The 18,846-nt window shown below is 39.0% G+C and overlaps 1 protein-coding gene across 6 annotated transcripts in view; it reads right to left on the bottom strand.

The window, feature by feature from the left end:
* Positions 1–18,846, bottom strand: part of Nexn (nexilin F-actin binding protein) — a 30,148-nt gene that overhangs the window by 1,378 nt on the left and 9,924 nt on the right. For 3 of the 6 annotated variants that reach the window (XM_026784196.1, XM_026784197.1, XM_005357480.3), the window contains exons 2-12: positions 16,688–16,760; positions 15,138–15,329; positions 14,416–14,494; positions 14,182–14,330; positions 11,035–11,076; positions 9,511–9,702; positions 9,260–9,430; positions 6,960–7,154; positions 4,587–4,784; positions 3,194–3,415; positions 192–377 (exon numbers count right to left, since the gene is read on the bottom strand). In XM_026784196.1, coding sequence (XP_026639997.1) covers positions 192–377; positions 3,194–3,415; positions 4,587–4,784; positions 6,960–7,154; positions 9,260–9,430; positions 9,511–9,702; positions 11,035–11,076; positions 14,182–14,330; positions 14,416–14,494; positions 15,138–15,329; positions 16,688–16,760 — 1,699 coding nt within the window. The remainder of the gene's footprint in view (positions 1–191; positions 378–3,193; positions 3,416–4,586; positions 4,785–6,959; positions 7,155–9,259; positions 9,431–9,510; positions 9,703–11,034; positions 11,077–14,181; positions 14,331–14,415; positions 14,495–15,137; positions 15,330–16,687; positions 16,761–18,846) is intronic. The other 3 variants (XM_013350105.2, XM_013350106.2, XM_013350107.2) reach the window with 3 other exon arrangements.

Here is an 18,846-nt window from a genome sequence, read left to right as displayed (position 1 = left end):
TAGTAATAGAATTTTGGAGGTAAAGAAAAGTTTGAGGTATATATAGCTCAGTGTTAGAGCATTGGCTAGCATACATGGTACCCTGGGTTTCATTGATTGTAAAACCATTCAAATGGCTTGAAAGCTATGAGGACAATGCCTTAATTGCTTGTAAATGGGTTAAGAACTTTCTCTGATAAGTAGGTGCATACCTTCTGTAATGCTGCATCAATTTCTTTCTGTTCAAACTGCGTTCGTAGTAACTTCTGTTCTTCGATTCTCCTTTGTTCCTCCTCTTCTCTTGCTTTAGCCATTTGTTCAAATCTGGCTTTCATATTCACTTTATGAGTAAAGGGAGATTCACTCTTTTTTGCAGGCTTTACATCAACATCGTCGTCCTTAAAAAAGAATAAAAATTGCTTGCCAAATGAATGCATTAGTGATTTGGTAATTTACAAGCATAAAATATTTAACACTTGATTTGCTTTTTGTGATACTGTAGCTATTTAGATTTTCAGGAAAAGTGAGAAAACGTTTAAGTTTATTGCTTCTTCAAAACTGCATTTAGAAAATCAGAGTTGACTGAAAGGAATGTCAAACAGTTAAACATTGATGTTCTCTTCTCTAGAACCTTTGGAAAACTAGACTGGTGTTATGGGAAAGAAACCTAAAGTCATAGGGCACTGACAGTATTGCTGCCAGGATATTAAAGCAGCATAGTGTTCTCCTGGAATACAGCAGGACATTAGAAAACCAAGTCAGAGGCTGAGAATGTAGCTCCATTGGCAGAATGCGGGTTTAGCATTCATGAGTCCTCAAACGTGACTCTTATCTCCATACCTGCATCTGGTGGTCCAACGCTTGGTGGAAGTGAGAGGTTTGTTGCCAGCTTGGGATACTGAAGACAAAGTCAGACACTGTATAACCTTTAATTGGTTAACCAAATGGGTATAAAGTACTATGAGTGGATATTGGATTCTTTAATCAAAGGTTGTATGGGTGCCTTCAAAGAAGTCTGGAATCTTCTGGAAGTTTGAAGGCATAATTTGTAGTTCCCACCCCAAGACAAGATGTCTAGCTGGCCTGAAACTCACCACGTTCAACATTAAAAGCCTAAGTTTGCCTTAGGATGAGAGGTGCAGCACCACTCTTACAAACAAACATTGATAGCTCTCAACAGGAGACAGTTGGAGGTTGGAGAGGAAGTCTATCACTGGAAGTGTTTTAAAGGTCATTAAGGGCCTTTATCCAAGGGATAGAAGAGAATTACACATTCTTCAGATTGAGTACAACCTAATCTGACACCTGTGCCAGAAGCAGAAAAGCATCAAACATACTGGTTCTATTTTTTACACATTTTATAATGGCTATCTTTAACAAAAGAACAACTGCTTGGTAGACTGGGGTTTTGTTTAAAACAAGATCTGGAGCCCAGACTACCCTTGACTCATCCTGTCTCTTCATACCCATCTTTAATTTTACCTATGTTTAAAGATTCTATTTTTTTTTTGTTTTGTACCATATGGCTAGTAAATGCCAGTGTTCTCCAATTATCACAAGACTACTATTTTACTACTTTCCCACTGTTACCAATAATTTTACAACATAGACATGCATCTCACTAAATTCAGAACCAGCGTCAGACTGTCTTTACCTTGCTTAACACAATTTAATACCTCACCAGACTTGATAAATCTAGCACCAGCTGGTTTCCCTGGTGATGGTGCCACAATAGTAAGGTCCTCAGCAACCATCTAGAAGAGAACTTACCCCATTTTGTTTAAAAAAAAAAAAAGTTTTTTTTTTTTTTTTTTTTTTTTTCGAGACAGGGTTTCTCTGTGGCTTTGGAGCCTGTCCTGGCACTAGCTCTGTAGACCAGGCTGGTCTCGAACTCAGAGATCCACCTGCCTCTGCCTCCCAAGTGCTGGGATTAAAGGCGTGCGCCACCATCGCCCGGCTAAAAAAAAAAGTCTTGCCAAGCATGGTACATGTCTATAATCCCAGTGTCAGGAGGTGGACACTGAAGAATCAGGACTCCAGGGGTTTTTCTGTTACCTAGCCTTTGGTCCTGCTTTTATGACTGTTTTCCACTTTATTGTGATGCTAGAATTCTTTGGTAGAACAGTTCTTGTAAGGTGAAGTCCTTTCACACCTAGCCACAAAGTACTTTGACAACTTCTAACCTATTCAGTTCAGTCATACCATTATAAAGTCCTTCATAACCTATTCAGTTCAGTCATACCATTATAAAGTCCTTGGGATCTGTTTGGGAGTCCCTAAATAAATTAGTACAGTCTTGTTGACTTCCACTGTCCCTCTTCTAGAATGTTCCTCTTACCACAACATTTTTTATGAGAATACTTTACAAATGAGAAGATAGCCTTTGACCCTAATGACTGAAAGTTATTTTCTTTCTTTTTTTTTTTAATATTTATTATGTATACAATATTCTGTCTGTGTGTATCCCTGCAGGCCAGAAGAGGGCACCAGACCTCATTACAGATGCTTGTAAGCCACCATGTGGTTGCTGGGAATTGAACTCAGGACCTTTGGAAGAGCAGGCAATGCTCTTAACCACTGAGCCACCTCTCCAGCCCTGAAAGTTATTTTCACAGGACAGTAAGAGGAAATATTTCCGGCAGAAAGCATTTCAGAAACAAAGGCAGGTATTGAGGATACAGCCTGCTTGGTTAAAAAGCATGGAGTCTGGAATGGTACAGAGAGACAGGATACATGCTGGCTAGGGAGCAAAGCCATCAGCACTCTAAAAGTTAAGATTGAGCCATTTCTGGCTTGGATCACAAAGCATTGTGGAAGAATTTTCTACAGAAACCCCAAAGGGGGCCAGGGAAAGCTGCCACTGTTACATCACGCTGAAATGCATCAGCCCTACAAACCTCTTAAGCACACTATGTCCAATGTAGCTTCACAGCAGCAGCTAACATCCAGCACAATAGATTGTCATACCATTGGCTCATTTGTGTGTCCCCAGACCAACTGTCACTTATCCTGCTTTGCTTCTAAATTTAATTTGCTACCATTACACTTTTTCCTCATTTTGCACTCTATCCATTCTTCCCTCATCCTTTTGGACTCAGTGCTATATGATGAACTAAATGGTCTTTTGCTATTTTCAGATTGTTAGAGATATACCAATAAGTAACTGTAAAACTAACTTAAGATTAAGGTTATAACAAATACAATAATAATGTACCTCGTGGAAGTTTTCTGCTTCTCGCTCTTTAATTTCAAGGTCAATTGCTCTCCTCTTTGCTCGCTCTTCTTCTATCTTTTTCTGTATTTCTTTTTCAGACAACTGTCCAATTTTTTCAAACTTGCTTTTTAGATTTTTAGCTTGAATAGAACCACTTCTTTTTAATTTGATTAATTCTTCATATTCTCTACTCAATCCAAAAGTTTCATTTTCTTCTTCCTCCTTCAAGAGAGTAAGATTTCTGTATGTTGATTATCAGTGAATTACAGTGGATCTTCCCATCTGCGCGTGAATGTGGGGCAGGGAGTATGTTCCAAGACAACCAAGTAGATTCCTGGAAGCCACTGGTCAAATGGTATCCTATATGTACTGTTGTAAGAGTTTCATTTCTGGGTTTGGAGAGATGATTTAGAGGTTAAGAGCACTGGGTTCAGTACCTAGCACCCACATGGAGGTTTACAATCTTTAACTCCAGCTCCAGGGGATCTGACACTTTTCAGGCCCGCTGGTACTGCTTGTAACATATGTGCAGGCAAGAACACCAAAACACATCAAGTAAGTTTTAAGTAAAAACATTTACTTATTAAGAACTTCCAGTTCCAGGATAGGTTCCAAAGCTACAGAGAAACCCCGTCTCAAACAAAACAAAAAACAACTTCCAACCTTTCACATGAAGGAAGCCCTGTATAACTCCAACTTCTCTTTGACAGCTACATGGACTCCCAGCACTTAGGAGGCAGAGGCAGGTGAATCTCTAAGCTGGAGCCCACCCTAGTCTACAGAGCTAGTTTTAGAACAGTCAAGGCTACACATAGACTCTCTCAAAGCAAAACAAAACAAGAACTTCTCTTTGGCATATTAAATTGCTAGTATCAATACTACTGTGCTTTGGACCCACAATTAAATACAATATTGATTACTATTTTTTTAGATCTTTTTTTTACATGTATAAGTGCTTTGCCTGTATAATGTTTGTGTGTGCTACATGCATACCCTGTGTAGGTCAGAATAGGGCATCAAATGCCCTTGAACTGGAGTTAATGGATGATTGTGAGCCACCATGTGGGTTCTGGGAATTGAATCTCAGTCCTTTAGAAGAACATATTTACTATCTTTTTGACATTGCATCAGGATACTGTTACCTACAAGGTTCACACAGGAAAAAGACTTTAGTTAACAACAAATAACTAAAAAGATACCAATAGCTTTCAGTTTTGTGTCAGGCCACATTCCTAGCTACACTCTACCAGGTTGGACACACATACCTATATTAAGAATATCTGTCATAAAAGTATTCAGATACCCTTATGTGATTAATAACATAAAGGTCACAGTAGAGCGATATAAGGGATGCACTCAGTTAGATCTCTAAGTGAATATTCTTCCACCTTACCTCTCCCATTTCTTGTCTCAGTTGTTCAAATCCCTCTTTTTCCATTTCCAGTTTATGCCTCCGTTCCTCCTCTGTTCGTCGTCTTTCTTCTTCCATTTTTTGTTTTAATAATTCTTCAAAATTAATTTCCAGTTTTCCAGGCATCAGAGATTCTTGGGAAACTGTTTTATATATCTCTGGGGAATCATCATCTAATACCTATTTAAAATAAATATTTTTATCATTTTTTCCAGAATTGTGCATACTAAAAAATGGTATTGTAGAAACTGATATTTCTTGAATAAAAGTGTTTTATGTTGATCTAAAAATTCAGAAATCATAAACTTGAGGTTACAACTCAAATCAATGAACAAGGGGATATTATCAAAAATGTAAGATTGGGGTATCTGTGGTGTGGAGGATGGTAACCATATGTATCTAGTCTCTAGTCAAATGAACAAAAATATTCATGCGATAATATATTTTAATGACAGAGCATTTTAATTGAAGTGACTCTCCAAATCTGGTCACTGAATAGGACATTTCAGCTAAGTCATAGTTACATCCAGATCATCATGAGCTTTTAGCACAAAAACAAAAAGCCTTCATTCATAGTTTTATTGTGAAGAAGTTTTGTTGCCAAGATGTTTTAAAGTAATCATAGTTATACTCTTGAACTGCCAGTCCACTAACAGATGCATAGATTTAGCTAACCCTGTAACCTTATAAAGTAGCCAAGGGTGATCACCCTTGGTGTACACCTGAGGGCCTGAGGCACTGACTAAAAAGTGGTCCAAAATCAACAGGAAGGCCAGCTAACAAAGCCACAAGTCAGGCTTCAGCATATTTCTAGTGAGGTTATAAATTATATGAAACCCGTAGGAAAGTATTAAGGTGAAACCTAGTGTTTGATACACTACAATAAATTATTTAGAAATGGGGATGATTAACAGACTGCTTTGCTTTTCATTATTTTGTAAATTTCTATGAGTAACTAATTTGACTGTGACCTTGGGCAAGCCACTACCTGAGCCTCCCACCATGATGACTTTCTTAGGGTTGTCACAGGATTAAACAAAGCTTGGAAATAGGTAGCACTCTGTCTAACATCATAGCCGGCTCCCAACAGTAAGGTTTGAAACTTTTTAAAATGTTCCTCTGTCTATTTATTTGGGGGGGGGGGCATTTAGGTCTCAGAAAAAAAACTCTCTTATCATGTAAGTGTCTAGGATTGAACTTAGATCATCAGGCTTAGTAATATAATATCTTTACTCAGCTGAGCTATCTTCCTGGTCCCCAAAACAGTTTCATCATACTATCACATCCTGAGGACAAGCAATCTCCAAACTGAACTAGAAACTTTGCTTGTAAGTTGTTGTCAGATATATCTTACCATGACAAGTAATGTAATTCTGTTTTCCTGGAAGTGAAGACTTCTATCTCTGATCTGAACTGTGGTCTGCCTGCAGACATGGACAAGGAGTGAAACAATCCTCTCCTGGACTCATGGGCAAGGAATAGCAACAATGCTATGGACTACAGTGGTGAAGACGGGAGAATAAGTCAGAGTGTTGAATAAGTGGGAGTTTATAGCCACTTGGGCATGAGTGAAAGGTTGAAGGCACATAATTTCAGGCTCCCGAGTTTCTGATTTGAGTGTACAAGAAAACTGGTGGATCAGATAGCCATGTTATAAACATTAACATGGCATGGAAAGCTTACCTTTGTGACAAATTAGGTATTGTTGTTTAAGAAAGAATGATGGGTGTTTTGAAGAGTTAGATAATTGTGACTAAATGATTTTGGCCATCTAAGTAGACTGAGTGGGATTAAAATGGCAAAAAATAAAGGAGAGAGGGGCAGCAGAGAGAGGAATGGAAGGAGGGACTGTATGGGAAAATTCCCTGACTTTTCTTTTCTTGACTCAGATCTGGTCTAGAAAATGGATCTTTGAGAGAGGGAGATAGTGCCCAACCCTTTATGCATTGGTAATCAGAACCCTTTTGACATGGCCAGAGAAATACTGACAAGGGACTGGTGTTTAAAACCTATTTGCCATTCATATGCTTGCTACAGATTTCAGAGATGACAGACAGGATGTTCCTCAGAGTCTAATCATTTCATTTACAGTCTCAAAAACTGAATCCCTAGCTAGGCTTGATAGCTCAGTCAATAAAGTCCTCATCTTTCAAGCTTGAGGACCTGAGTTCAGTCCCCGGAACACAAGTAAACTAGGTGCACACCAATAACCCCAGCACTGAGAAGGCAGAGACAGGAATCCTCAGACTGCAGCCATTCCTGAGGATGGCATCCAAGGTGGTTGTCTGGCTCTCCACAGCTTGCACAAGTGCACACACGATGCACACACATACTGTTGAGGTAACTTTGTCTTACCATGCTTCTCCTTGCTTCAGCAAATGCCTTCCTCTCTTCCTCTATTCTCCTCCGGGCCGCCTCCTCTGCTTTTCTTTTCTCACCTTCTCTCCTTTGCCTTTCTATTTCTTCAAAACTGAGCTTGAGTTTTCCAGGGCGGTACTCTGTAAAAACTTTTGCCGTATCTTGGTTTTCATCCTCATCCTCCTCATTTACCTAATAAAGAAACTATGCATTACTAAAAGTTGAGACTCACTGGGACAGGAAAGCATTGCCAGGGAAGGGCATGTGCTTAGCAGCTTGACGGAGTATTTCTATTTCCTTGCTCCTAGAATACTTACTCCAAAACCTCTTACTTTTTCTTTAGCTTTTATTTGTATTTTTGATTTTTGAGTCAGGGTCTCTCGAAATAGCCCTGGCTGCCCTGGAACTCACTATGCAAACCTAGTGGTCTTAAACACAGAGTGATCCACCTGCCTCTTCCTCCCAAGTGCTACCATGTCTGGCCAAATCCTCTTCCTTTTTAATGTCCTATATGATAAAATAATCAAATGTGGAGAAGTTACAAGTAAAAATGTACTCAAGATTAAATAAAATTTGTCAAGCTTTTGAATAAAGGTGACTGCATAACAAATTTTAAAGGGCTCAACTGAGATAATTCTCATAAACTAAACAGTTTGTACTTAGAGTTCAGGTAAGTACACACGGAGACACTTTAATCCCAGTTCTCACAGAACTCTGTGAGTTCAAGGCCAGTCTAGTCTACACAGTGAGCTTAAGGACAACCAGAATTACAGTGAAACCCTGACTCAAAAAATTTAAAAAAAAAAAAAAAAAAGAGCCAGGCGGTGGCGCAAGCCTTTAATCCCAGCACTCGGGAGGCAGAGGCAGGCGGATCTCTGGGAGTTCGAGACCAGCCTGGTCTACAAGAGCTAGTTCCAGGACAGGCACCAAAGCTACAGAGAAACCCTGTCTCGGAAAAAAAAAAAAATGAAAATTTCCTCCCTCTGAACTACAGCGATTTTCTTTATACTAATCAGATAAAAGACTGTCATCTGGTATTATTTTATATAAAATTCATACCACAATTACTTGCTCATTTAAACATTAATTGGAATATTTAAATATTAAGCTGATTACCAGTTATATTGAAACGCACAGATTTATCTAAAAGTGAATAACATTTATTTGATTTTGGGGCAGAGTCTTACTTTACAGACCAGGCTGGCCTGGAACTCACAGATACCTGTCTGCCCCTGCCTCTCAAATGCTACAATTAAAGGTGTGCACCACCACACCCTGTCAAAAGTAAGAATATTTTAAATCAATGTCTAGAAAGTCTAAAATGGTGAGCTATAATCCTCATAACTTTAATAATGAAAGCTGATTAAGAAACTCATGGTAACTGAAATTATAGCTATTCATTTTTAAATTCTCAAAACAAGACTGGAATTCATGCTCCCTTCTCTTCTTTTTTTAAAAATATTTATTTGTTTGTTTGTTTGTTTATTTATTTATTTATTTATTATGTATATAATATTCTGTCTGTGTGTATGCTTGCAGGCCAGAAGAGGGCACCAGACCTCATTACAGATGCTTGTGAGCCACCATGTGGTTGCTGGGAATTGAACTCACGACCTTTGGAAGAGCAGGCAATGCTCTTAACTGCTGAGCCATCTCTCCCACCCCCCTTCTCTTCTTATAGTAAAGAATAAAGTGGGGATTAAGTCTCTGGCCTTGTGCATGCTAGGCAAGTGTACTATAACTGAGTACATCTCCCTAAGTTGTCTAGGCTGGCTTTAACTCGGGCTAACTCAGGAGTCCAGGTTAACCTTGGATGTGTGCTCTTCCTCATCCTCCCAAGCAGCTGGAATTATAGACCTGTACTCCTCAAATGAAATTCATTATTTGACTTAAATATATCCTACAGCCATACCATTAAATATACTTCTTAACTCACACACAAAGGGAAGCCAGATGCATTGAGTAATACCTATATATTAATAGAGTATACAGTATTAAAAATAAAAATTTAAAGCATATTGGATAAGATGCCCCAAAGTGAAAGCTCAAAGAAAATACAGATGAATTATATGTATGTATATTGTATATAAAGATGTATATGGTTTTAAAGCCATGCCTTTTGTGATTTGAATAGAGGCAGTGGTAAAGCACTTGTTTAGCATGCACTAGGCTCTGAGTCCAGTTCATAGTGCTAGGAAAACACAATGAAATGAGGCTTCCCCACCAGAGAGAGCCTGCTTGGACCTGCAGTCAGCCTCGTGCTTGATGGAAGGCAAAGCCAGCACAGATACACTTGCCATGTGCCTCCTTGCTTCCTCAAAGGCGCGCCTCTCCTCTTCTAAGCGCCGTCTTGCTTCCTCCTCTGCTTGCTTCTTGCGATTTTCTTGTCTCTGCCGCTCCAGCTCCTCAAAAGTTAATTTCAGTTTTCCAGGAAAATGGGATCCTTTTTTGGCCTCAGTTTCATCATCCTATGAAAACAAACTTGTTACCCAAAGGACAATTGCTGTTAACTAAACTCTGGATTTGTTCTTGTACAAAACCTTCTTACCATGACTAATGACAGACACTTTGCTTCCTTGAGAGATCGACCCTCTTCTTCATTTCTTATTCGTTTGTCGTCTTCATGATTAAGCCTCTCACTCCCTTGCTCTTTGTCCAGGTCCTCAGGATTCTGTATCTTTCCAGATGTTTTGTTCGATTTGGCAGGCACCACTGTTATAAGCAGTGAGTCATCTCCTTCCTATTTGTAAGAAAGACAATTAGCATCCATACTCTTAGTAAGAATGTACGTGGTAGAGTACTTCACTTCCATAAGTGGTGAATTACATTGCTGTCAAGGCTATGAAGGACAAAAAAAAAAACCTTTTATTTTTTAAAACTAGTTACTCCTAAATACATCTTTCTCTGAACTCATTGTGCATGCTACTGAAGCTTCCTGAGATCCACCCATGGCAGTCTCAAGAAGCACTCTGCATTTTGAAAGATAGGATTAATATACCCTATCTAATTAAGTAACAAGACTGTAGTACCATTGCTTGATTTTAGACAATCTGTACATCAATTACACAAAAGGTGATGTGCATGTGAGCATACTTGAAATCAATTTGATGGTGGATAGTTTGGCTTAAACATCCAACTTAGCTTTCTCCATAATCTGCTCCTCCTTCCAAATTTTTCAGTACTTAATATAATAAAGTAGTATTTAATGAGAAAAGCGATTGACTGTTCACCCAAGTGATATACTAACATAGTATAGATAAAGCTGTAAAGCATTTATCCTATTAAATTTTCAAACAAATTGTTTGTTTTGTGACAGGTCTCTCTATGTAACCCTGGCTGTCCTGAACTTGCTACGTAGGCCAGGTTGGACTCTAACTCAGAGATCTGCCTGCTTCTGCCCTGAGTGCTGGAACCAGCCATGCACCACTACACCTAGCTGAAACGCATTCTCTTACAATTGATTTTACTACAAATTTATCATTACATCTACTTTTTTCAAAAATAAAAATTATAAATTGTAACACACGCTCCTAAAATAAAATGTTGCCAATTTTGTAAGCATAATTTTAGGCACACCATCAAATTGGTTGTTTGGATTTTAACCTTGCTAGTTGACTGGGTTATATTTTTAAGGTTATTGGACCATTCCTTCACAGTGATACACGCTACCCTCCACAATGGTGTGTGAAAGCCAGAACTCGAGCTCTTAGGAGCTCTGAGGAAAGAAGATAGATGACGAACAGGAAACTGCCCTTTTACAATGCCAGCTTCAACAGCCAGCGAGGTTAGTTCAGGAACCATGTGGTCTCGGCAGAGTGTCCCTAACAGCCTCCCGGACCCTGTCTTCATGACCCACTGTGCAGGCAGAAGCATACTTTTCTTTAAACACATGGCAGTGTTTGGAAGGGCTCAGGCATGCTCTTGCCTTCACAGAACATTCTTGACTTCTGTCATTGTGAGATTTATAATCAATAGTGAAATAAAAGCCTCTGCATGGCCTTCTTAGATTACAAGATAATTTGTGAATCAGATAATTTTCAGTGAATGTTTCATTAAAAGAAACGTCTGTTACCTCTGATGCGGATTCGGTTCCCGTATTGTTTATGTCCTCAATCTATTGAATGAGAATTTCATATCGTTACATTACAGTGAATTTTCTGCTTGGTGATTTCAAACATACAACTGAAAAGTAATTTAGCTGCATCTTCTGGTAAAATTTCAACGTTTTACTGTGAGCTTATGGGGAACAATTTTTAATTTAGTAGCAATCTAAACTGAGACACACAGAAACGCCCCCATCCTCTGCCCCTGCGGTAGCAGCAGGAACACTTATCACAATCAGATGATTGTGACCCTATTTCTTATCAAGATATATCTGGCAAAAATGTAAGCGACACGATAATAAAGTATGGTAGAAATATTAGCTAGATTAGAAGGGAGGCTAATGCTGGTACTTATAATATTTTCTCATATTTCAGCCACACAGAACTGGGAAAAGGCCATCATCTAAAGTTGGAGCACATTTCTCTGAAGAAATATCATGAGTTAGCTTGATGAGCTGGAGCTTAGCAGACTGCTGAGAGAAAGGAAACGGATGGTGTTAGCAATGCAGTGTTTGAACTTTAGACAAGTCTGAAGTGTCACGAAGCCCGGGCAGGGGGTCTACAGAGCGAGTTCTAGGACAGTCAGGACCACACAGATAAACTATCTTGAAAAACAAACAAACAAAAAAAAAAAAGAATTTAGAGAGAAAATTTATCCAGGATGATCTCTGTGAGTTTGAAGTCAGCCTCATCTACGGTATCAAATTCCGGGACAGCCAGGGCTACCTAGAGAGACCAGATCTCAAAAGACAAAACTTAAAGTACCTTACATTTTAATAATGAATAGTTTTATCAGAATAATTTTATACTACAAAATTTAATTTTTGAGAATAATTTGTTTTATTACAGAATTACTCATTAAACTGACTTGCTATATAAATGGAATAGATTTTTTTACACAGTAATATTTTAATGATTCTCTAATAAAATAATTATAAATGAGTTGTTTTCCAATGAGCAATCAAATTAATTCCTCAATAAAAAGATCCACAAAATGTGAGAAGTCAGACACCAAGAATACAGGAAAGAGAAACAATTCATGAGCCCCAATTCTATTCCTAGAGCTCCCCTGGGTCTGTCTGATCTCTGCTAAAGTGGACAGACACTTACAGGGCTTCTACTTCTTGTTTGCTTAGAGTTCTGTTGTCAGTGTCTTCTTTATCTTTGCTCACTTTAAACCATTAAAGAACAACAAAAGAGAGAACCATGGAGTTCTCCAACAAAATGAAAAATGATGAATTTTGTTCAGGGCTACGCTACTAGTATAGTTAAGAGGAACAAATGTTCAGAATTCAGTTAAGTGTTGACTTTCAAAGTTAACAAAGAACTGTTTCTCAACTTCTTTTCTTTTTCTTGTTTTTTCTTCATAGGAAGCAAATTTGTTTCATCCCTATATTTCTTTCCTTGCCTCTCTCCAAGATCCTATTTCCCACCAATATCTGTCTGTAAATGGTGGACTCTAATTTTGTCCACCAGGACATCTTCAGAGTTAACTAGATAATACACCCTCAGGATTTTCCCACACTTTTTTCTTATTTTAGTACCTAATACACGAGGTATATTCCTTTTTAATTCTATGTAAGATGCTGCAATCTTAGAAGTGGTAAGATCTTGGTGATCACTGTAGCCGTTTCTGGCTCAGGAACTCCTCTTGCATACTGGTTTGTAGAAGTAAACTAGAAACAAATAACGTCATACTGCACTGCACTGAGTCATAGTAAATTTGAGTGGGAAATGTCTTACGTTTTAAAATTAAACTTTACACATTTCTAAGAAGACATTACTACACTCACTGCTGCTGTATCCTTAATTTAATAGGGCTAAAGCATCATTAGCCAGGGCATGTTTGGTGTGAAGACACTGCTTTTTTCATGATCGTATTTATTTCAATTACCTTCTGAGCATCCAGTCTTTACTATAGTCACGCTCAATCACAGGTTTTTCTGTTTTTTGAGAAACAACTGCCTACTATTCCATTCTTGGGTTTAAAATGGGTCAGTAACCCTAGAAAATAGCAGTGCTTTGAAAGTATAGAAGAAAGAAGACTAATTCTACATACATACACAGTATACAGTGCAAGAAGCCACTCTTTATAGACTTAAGTCTTATTCGTTTACTTTATAGTTTTAATATAACTACATTCCTAAATCATATATATATATACATACTTATATATTTGTAGTAATTATGTATGGTTATAATTAATTCAACAGTTCTCATTTTATAATTCTATTTCTTTATAAAGTTTCACTAAGAAAAAGTATAGGAAAATTCTCATTGCTCCTAACATTTAATCTGGTATATAGACATGTGTCATCATTTGCCACCAAATGGGTAGTTGTTTGTGTTAAAGAAGAGCTTATTTGCAAAACTGAAGTTAGTGGATTCTTAGGAATGCAAGTATATAATAATGCTTTATTTTCATTATCACTTTTCTCTCTAGACAAGTGGCAGAAGCTGAAAGGAGCAGAGCATATGGATTTAAGGCCCTTAAAATATTGCTTTAAGGGGCTAGAGAGGCAGCTCAGTGGTGAAGGGCTCCTCTGCTCTTCTGGACGATCTGGGTTTGGTTCCTAGCACATACATGATAACGGCGCAGAACTGTCTAGAACTTCAGGTCTGGGGATCCGATGCCCTCTCCTGACCTCTGCAGGCACTGCATGCACAAGGTGTACAGACACACATGCAAGTAAAACACTCTTACATATAGAATAAACATACTCTTTTATAAAAATCTGTTTTATAAATGATAGAAATTTTAAATATTGCTATTAAAAGGCTATATTGTGCTCTGTGATTATGAATAGTTTATGTGTAAAAATGTCTTATATTATTATAAAATTCTCAAAGATACCAAGAAAAGTTAGGACGATAGTCAGTTTAAGGAATGTAGAAACAGTTGGTAAAATCATTTCTAACAAAAGCTGCATCGCCATCCTAAACAGGCACATTCTGCACATAGTACTGGGCATCCCATACTGAATCGTTTCCCTTAAGATAATGTTTTTAGGCTAGCCACTATTAATAAGCTTATATTAAATATTTTAATGAGGCAGCATCCTGATTAGTTCTCATTTGTTCTGTTAGGTTCAGAAAAACGGCAATGTAGTATCTACCTGCTCAGCTCTTTTTGCTAATTCACGCTGTATTTTCCTCTTTTCCAGCAGATCCTGTTCAAGTCTGCGCTTTCTCTCCTCTTCCGTTCTCTTCCTTTGCTCTTCCTGTCTGTGTCTTTCCATTTCATCAAATTTACCTTTAACCGTCCCTAAGAATACACAAAAAAAATTGTCTATTTTGCCAGGTTTCTTTCTTTTGCAAGCCTTTTAACATTTATCCCTCAAAGTTCTTACCTGTTAACTTTGGGACATAAGCCTTTTCTACTTTAGCAGAAATCTCTTCCTCATCATCAGAAGCAAGCATTTCTTTAATCTGGGTGGTTAAATAAATTACCATGAACATATGGCCCAACATCAGACTAGATTATATTTGAGTAGCCCCACCCCCACTGCAGGAGAACCCACTAGGATATCCACCGGATCACTGAAACCTCAGGTAATTCTGAGACTGTGCATGCTGTTTTTTCTTGTAGGAAAATTATATATTAAAATAAGGAAAATAATTTTTATAGATCTTATAGTTGTGATGAACTTTAACTTTTACATTAGGTACAGTAAGAAAATAACAAGTAACTATAAAAGAAAATAATTATTTAAATATATTGTAATGAAATTTATTTAAGGCTTTTGTTTACTTTTCTGGAAACTTCAGTTTACTATTTTAGACCATGGTTAATGACAGGCAATAAAAGCAGTGGAGAGAGGCAGCAGAGGGGAGGAGGGGATCACACGGGGGACTGCAGAGAGGGGAGGAGGGGATCACACGGGGGACTGCAGAGAGGGGAGGAGGGGATCACACGGGGGACTGCAGAGAGGGGAGGAGGGGTCACACACAGTTTAAATTAGATTACAAATATAGGCATTTTTGTTATAATTTATATAAAATGTTAGTGTCAATAACTCATTAAAATAAAGAAAAGTAACATTTTCACAAGAATGAAATAAAATCAGATGACCTCCTGCTTTCTCCTGTTCCATTCTCTCTCTCTAATATATTGTTCTTGTCTTCTTTGCTTTTCGTCTCTAGATCGCCTTTGATTTCTCTCTTCCCTGGCCTTCTGCATGGCTTCAAACTTATCCTTTACATCGCCCTTGCCAAGTTTTGGCACATAGGATTTGGGGACAGGTTTAGATGAAGAAAGCAGAATCTTCGTTAGAGGAGAGCAAAGAGAAGGGAGTTGAAAAAGAAGAGATTAGGCAAGGATAAGAATAAGACATCAAAACAAATAGAAACAAGTTTCAGACGCTTATTTGGATCACCACAGCATGATTAGATGGTCTCTAAAACTTTAGTTAATTTCCTTAAGTTACACGAAATACGAGAGCAGAAATTTTGCTAAATCACCACCTCTTCAGAAACGAAACCCCAATTAAAGGTAGCATTCTACTGAGGCTTGAGGCCAGTACAATATAAAAATCAAATAAGGAACTCTAATTAAAAACTGCTTTGTATTCTATTTTCCCACCCTATTCCTAAAGACTCGGATTGAGGATTGTCATTACAATCCTCAATTAACAAGATCAATCGCAGTAAAGGATATGAATTTGAGAACAAAGCATAAGATTGGGCTTTCAAGGAAAAGCCCATATTACAAAAAGCATTATTGCTGTTGTATTAGACAGGCTAGGCAAAGCTGAAGGCCAGCCTAACCCTGCAAGAGGTGAGTCAGCTTCCTGCTGTGCTGCCCACGGGTGACTTCCTAAAAGCTCATTAAAATGTGCAGGGTGGCCCACCACTGAGAAGAGAAAGAGAGGAAATCTGACAGGAGGCTAGAGCAATCAATGGTTCCCTCATCGGAAACTAAGGCTGTAGCCTCTTCTCATCTTTTTCAGAAGTTAGTTTCTAAAAGAGGTTAAAAAATTGAGTGTCAGAATGCTAAATTCTCCTAACGACAGGGACAAGCAGCTTGCTGATCTGCACCCTATCTGGCTCCCGCTCATCTGCTGCGCGTCACTGTCACTGGTCCATTCAAGTTCCTTAGCTTGTCACTTCTGAGTGTCAGCATCTGGGGCCTCTCAGTTCTCAGTGACTAAGCCAGAAAAAGGGTGGAAGTTAAGAGGCCCTTCTTTGTTGCTAGAAGATGCTGAGCCCTTCTTTTCAGAGCGAATTATCACCGCCAATGGTCCCAGTCTCAGTAAAACCACATTGAAGGAGTCATCACTAAGACCAATGTATTTAAAATTCTTCCTAAGACCCTAGCTCTTCACTGCCTTCCAGAAGTTCGGTATGCATGTTTCCCAGAACCCAGATTAAAGGTACTGAACCAAAACTGCAGACAGAACCTTGTCTCATTGTACATCCTAATGTTACCAATTACAATCACCAAAGTATGACCCTTCCCACAATCCTCCAGTCAACTCTGTATTGCTCATCTCTTCCTACCTTTCCAAGTCTCTTCCTGCCTCCCCGGTCCGCTCCTATGCATGCACGTACGTGCGCGTGCGCGCGCACACACACACACACACACACACACACAAGAAACGAGAGCTTTTGAAATTTACTTACCTCTGCCTTTTGAGAAATGTCATTCATGTTTGCTCTATGTGGTTTGGGGCTGAAGCTTCGTATATTTTTGTATCTGTAAAATAATAACATTTCTGGGTGTTGCAGCAAACACACATTTTTATTTTTTATTTTTTTTTATTTTTATTTTATGTGTTTTTGTGTTTTGCCTGTATGTGTGTCTATGAGAGGGTATCAGATTTTGGAGTAATAGGCAGTTGTGAGCTGCCATGTGGGTGCTGGGAATTGAACCCAGGTCCTCTGGAAGAGCAGTCAGCACTCTTAACTGCTCAGCCATCTCTCCAGCCCCAGCACCTTTAATCCCAGTACTTGGGAAGCAGAGGCAGGCAGATCTCTTGGAGTTTAAGGCCAGCCTGGTCTACATAAAGAGCTCCAGGTCAGCCAAGGTTACAAAGTGAGACTTTGTTTCAAACAAAAACCAAGTTATTGCAATTCCCTTTTATATGTTGTATATTTTATCAGTATACATTTCTAAATATATAATTTATATACTTATATAGAAAGATATAATTTTTAAGTTATAAATTTCCCTTCAGAAGTTCAAATAAGTAACTAGTTGTGATAATCTTCAGCTCTTTAAGATTTGTGGTACAGCCCAGAGGAGCTTGCTGAGCCCACAAGAGCACAGGAGTTACATGACCCTTCCTTTAAAACCATCCTTTTGTTTCCTGTAATTTGACTCTTAAGGATGAACACGCTTTGATTGTAACACAGCCTTTAAAACTGAACCTTTCGGGCTGGAGAGATGGCTCAGCAGTTAAGAGCATTGCCTGCTCTTCCAAAGGTCCTGAGTTCAATTCCCAGCAACCACGTGGTGGCTCACAACCATCTGTAATGGGGTCTGGTACCCTCTTCTGGCCTGCAGGCATACACGTAGAAAGAATATTGTATACATAATAAATAAATGAATATTAAAAAAAACTGAACCTTTCAAGCTGCTGGTGGCGTACACCTTTAATCCCTCTGAATATTTGCCCATTGTATATTTGTCCATTTACCCAATGAAAAACATTTTGGTTATGCTGTTTTGGTAATTGTAAATGAAACTGATATTAAACATCTATGCACAGGTTTTTACGTGGACAGAATAAATACCGAGTCTTTTTTTTTTTTTTTTGAGACAGGGTTTCTCTGTGGCTTTGGAGCCTGTCCTGGAACTAGCTCTTGTAGACCAGGCTGGTCTCGAACTCACAGAGATCCACCTGCCTCTGCCTCCCGAGTGCTGGGATTAAAGGCGTGCGCCACCACCGCCCGGCTGATACTGAGTCTTGATTGCTGGCTGGCGTGGTAAGAATGCGCTTGGTGGAGCCAGGTGGCAAACTGACTTTGGAAGTGGTGCAAGCTGCTGCACTCCACCAGCAACGCGGGAGAGTTTGGGTTGCTCTCCCCGTGTCCTCCGATGCTAGTGTTCCGGGCTGTGGTTGCTGTGGCACTAGATATGAGCTCATCTTAACTTGAACTTCTCTGATAACATGAGATACATTTTCGTATGCCCACATCCCACGGGCATATCTTCTCTAGTAAGATGTTGGTAGTCTTTCCTTATTCACAGAAGGATTTGTTTGTTGGTTTGTTTTGTGTGGCCTGGAACTTTTGATCCCCTCCAGTCTACCCCGTGAGTGCTGGGGTTATAGGCATGGCCACTATACTCATAACACAGTCATCATTATTTCAACAATAGCATAGAAATTTAGGGTTCCATGAACTACACTGCTACTTGCTAAGGATCTACCCTAGGATGGCTTTTCTCTGGGAGACGCCGAGTAGACAGGCAGGCACTGTCCCCATCCTCCTGTTTTTAACAAATGCCTTGGAACCAGGTTTGTAAGTAGTCTGCTTTTTACCTGGATGATTTCATAAGGCTCCAGCCCAGCTCTGTCAGCCCTGGAAGGCAGGATACTCAGTTGCATGCCTAGTGACCTGCACACTGCACTTAGCTTCTGCCCTGCTCTTACTTCTGTACCCGGCACACTTTATGCTCCCTGCCTAGGTTACAGATCACTTGCTTTCTGGATCCACCTTGCAGCTCTAACTAAATCTCATCCTGGAAACCTTTACAACATGCATGCATAAACTGACAAGTCTGAAGGATTTTCTTTCTAATTCAGTTTCTAGTCCCGCCGGGCGGTGGTGGCGCATGT

The sequence above is a fragment of the Microtus ochrogaster genome, chromosome 21 (genome assembly GCF_000317375.1).
Source record: "Microtus ochrogaster isolate Prairie Vole_2 chromosome 21, MicOch1.0, whole genome shotgun sequence".
NCBI lineage: Eukaryota > Metazoa > Chordata > Mammalia > Rodentia > Cricetidae > Microtus > Microtus ochrogaster.
The sequence above is the reverse complement of the archived record's forward strand: the minus strand, read 5'-3'. Positions and strand labels throughout refer to the sequence as shown.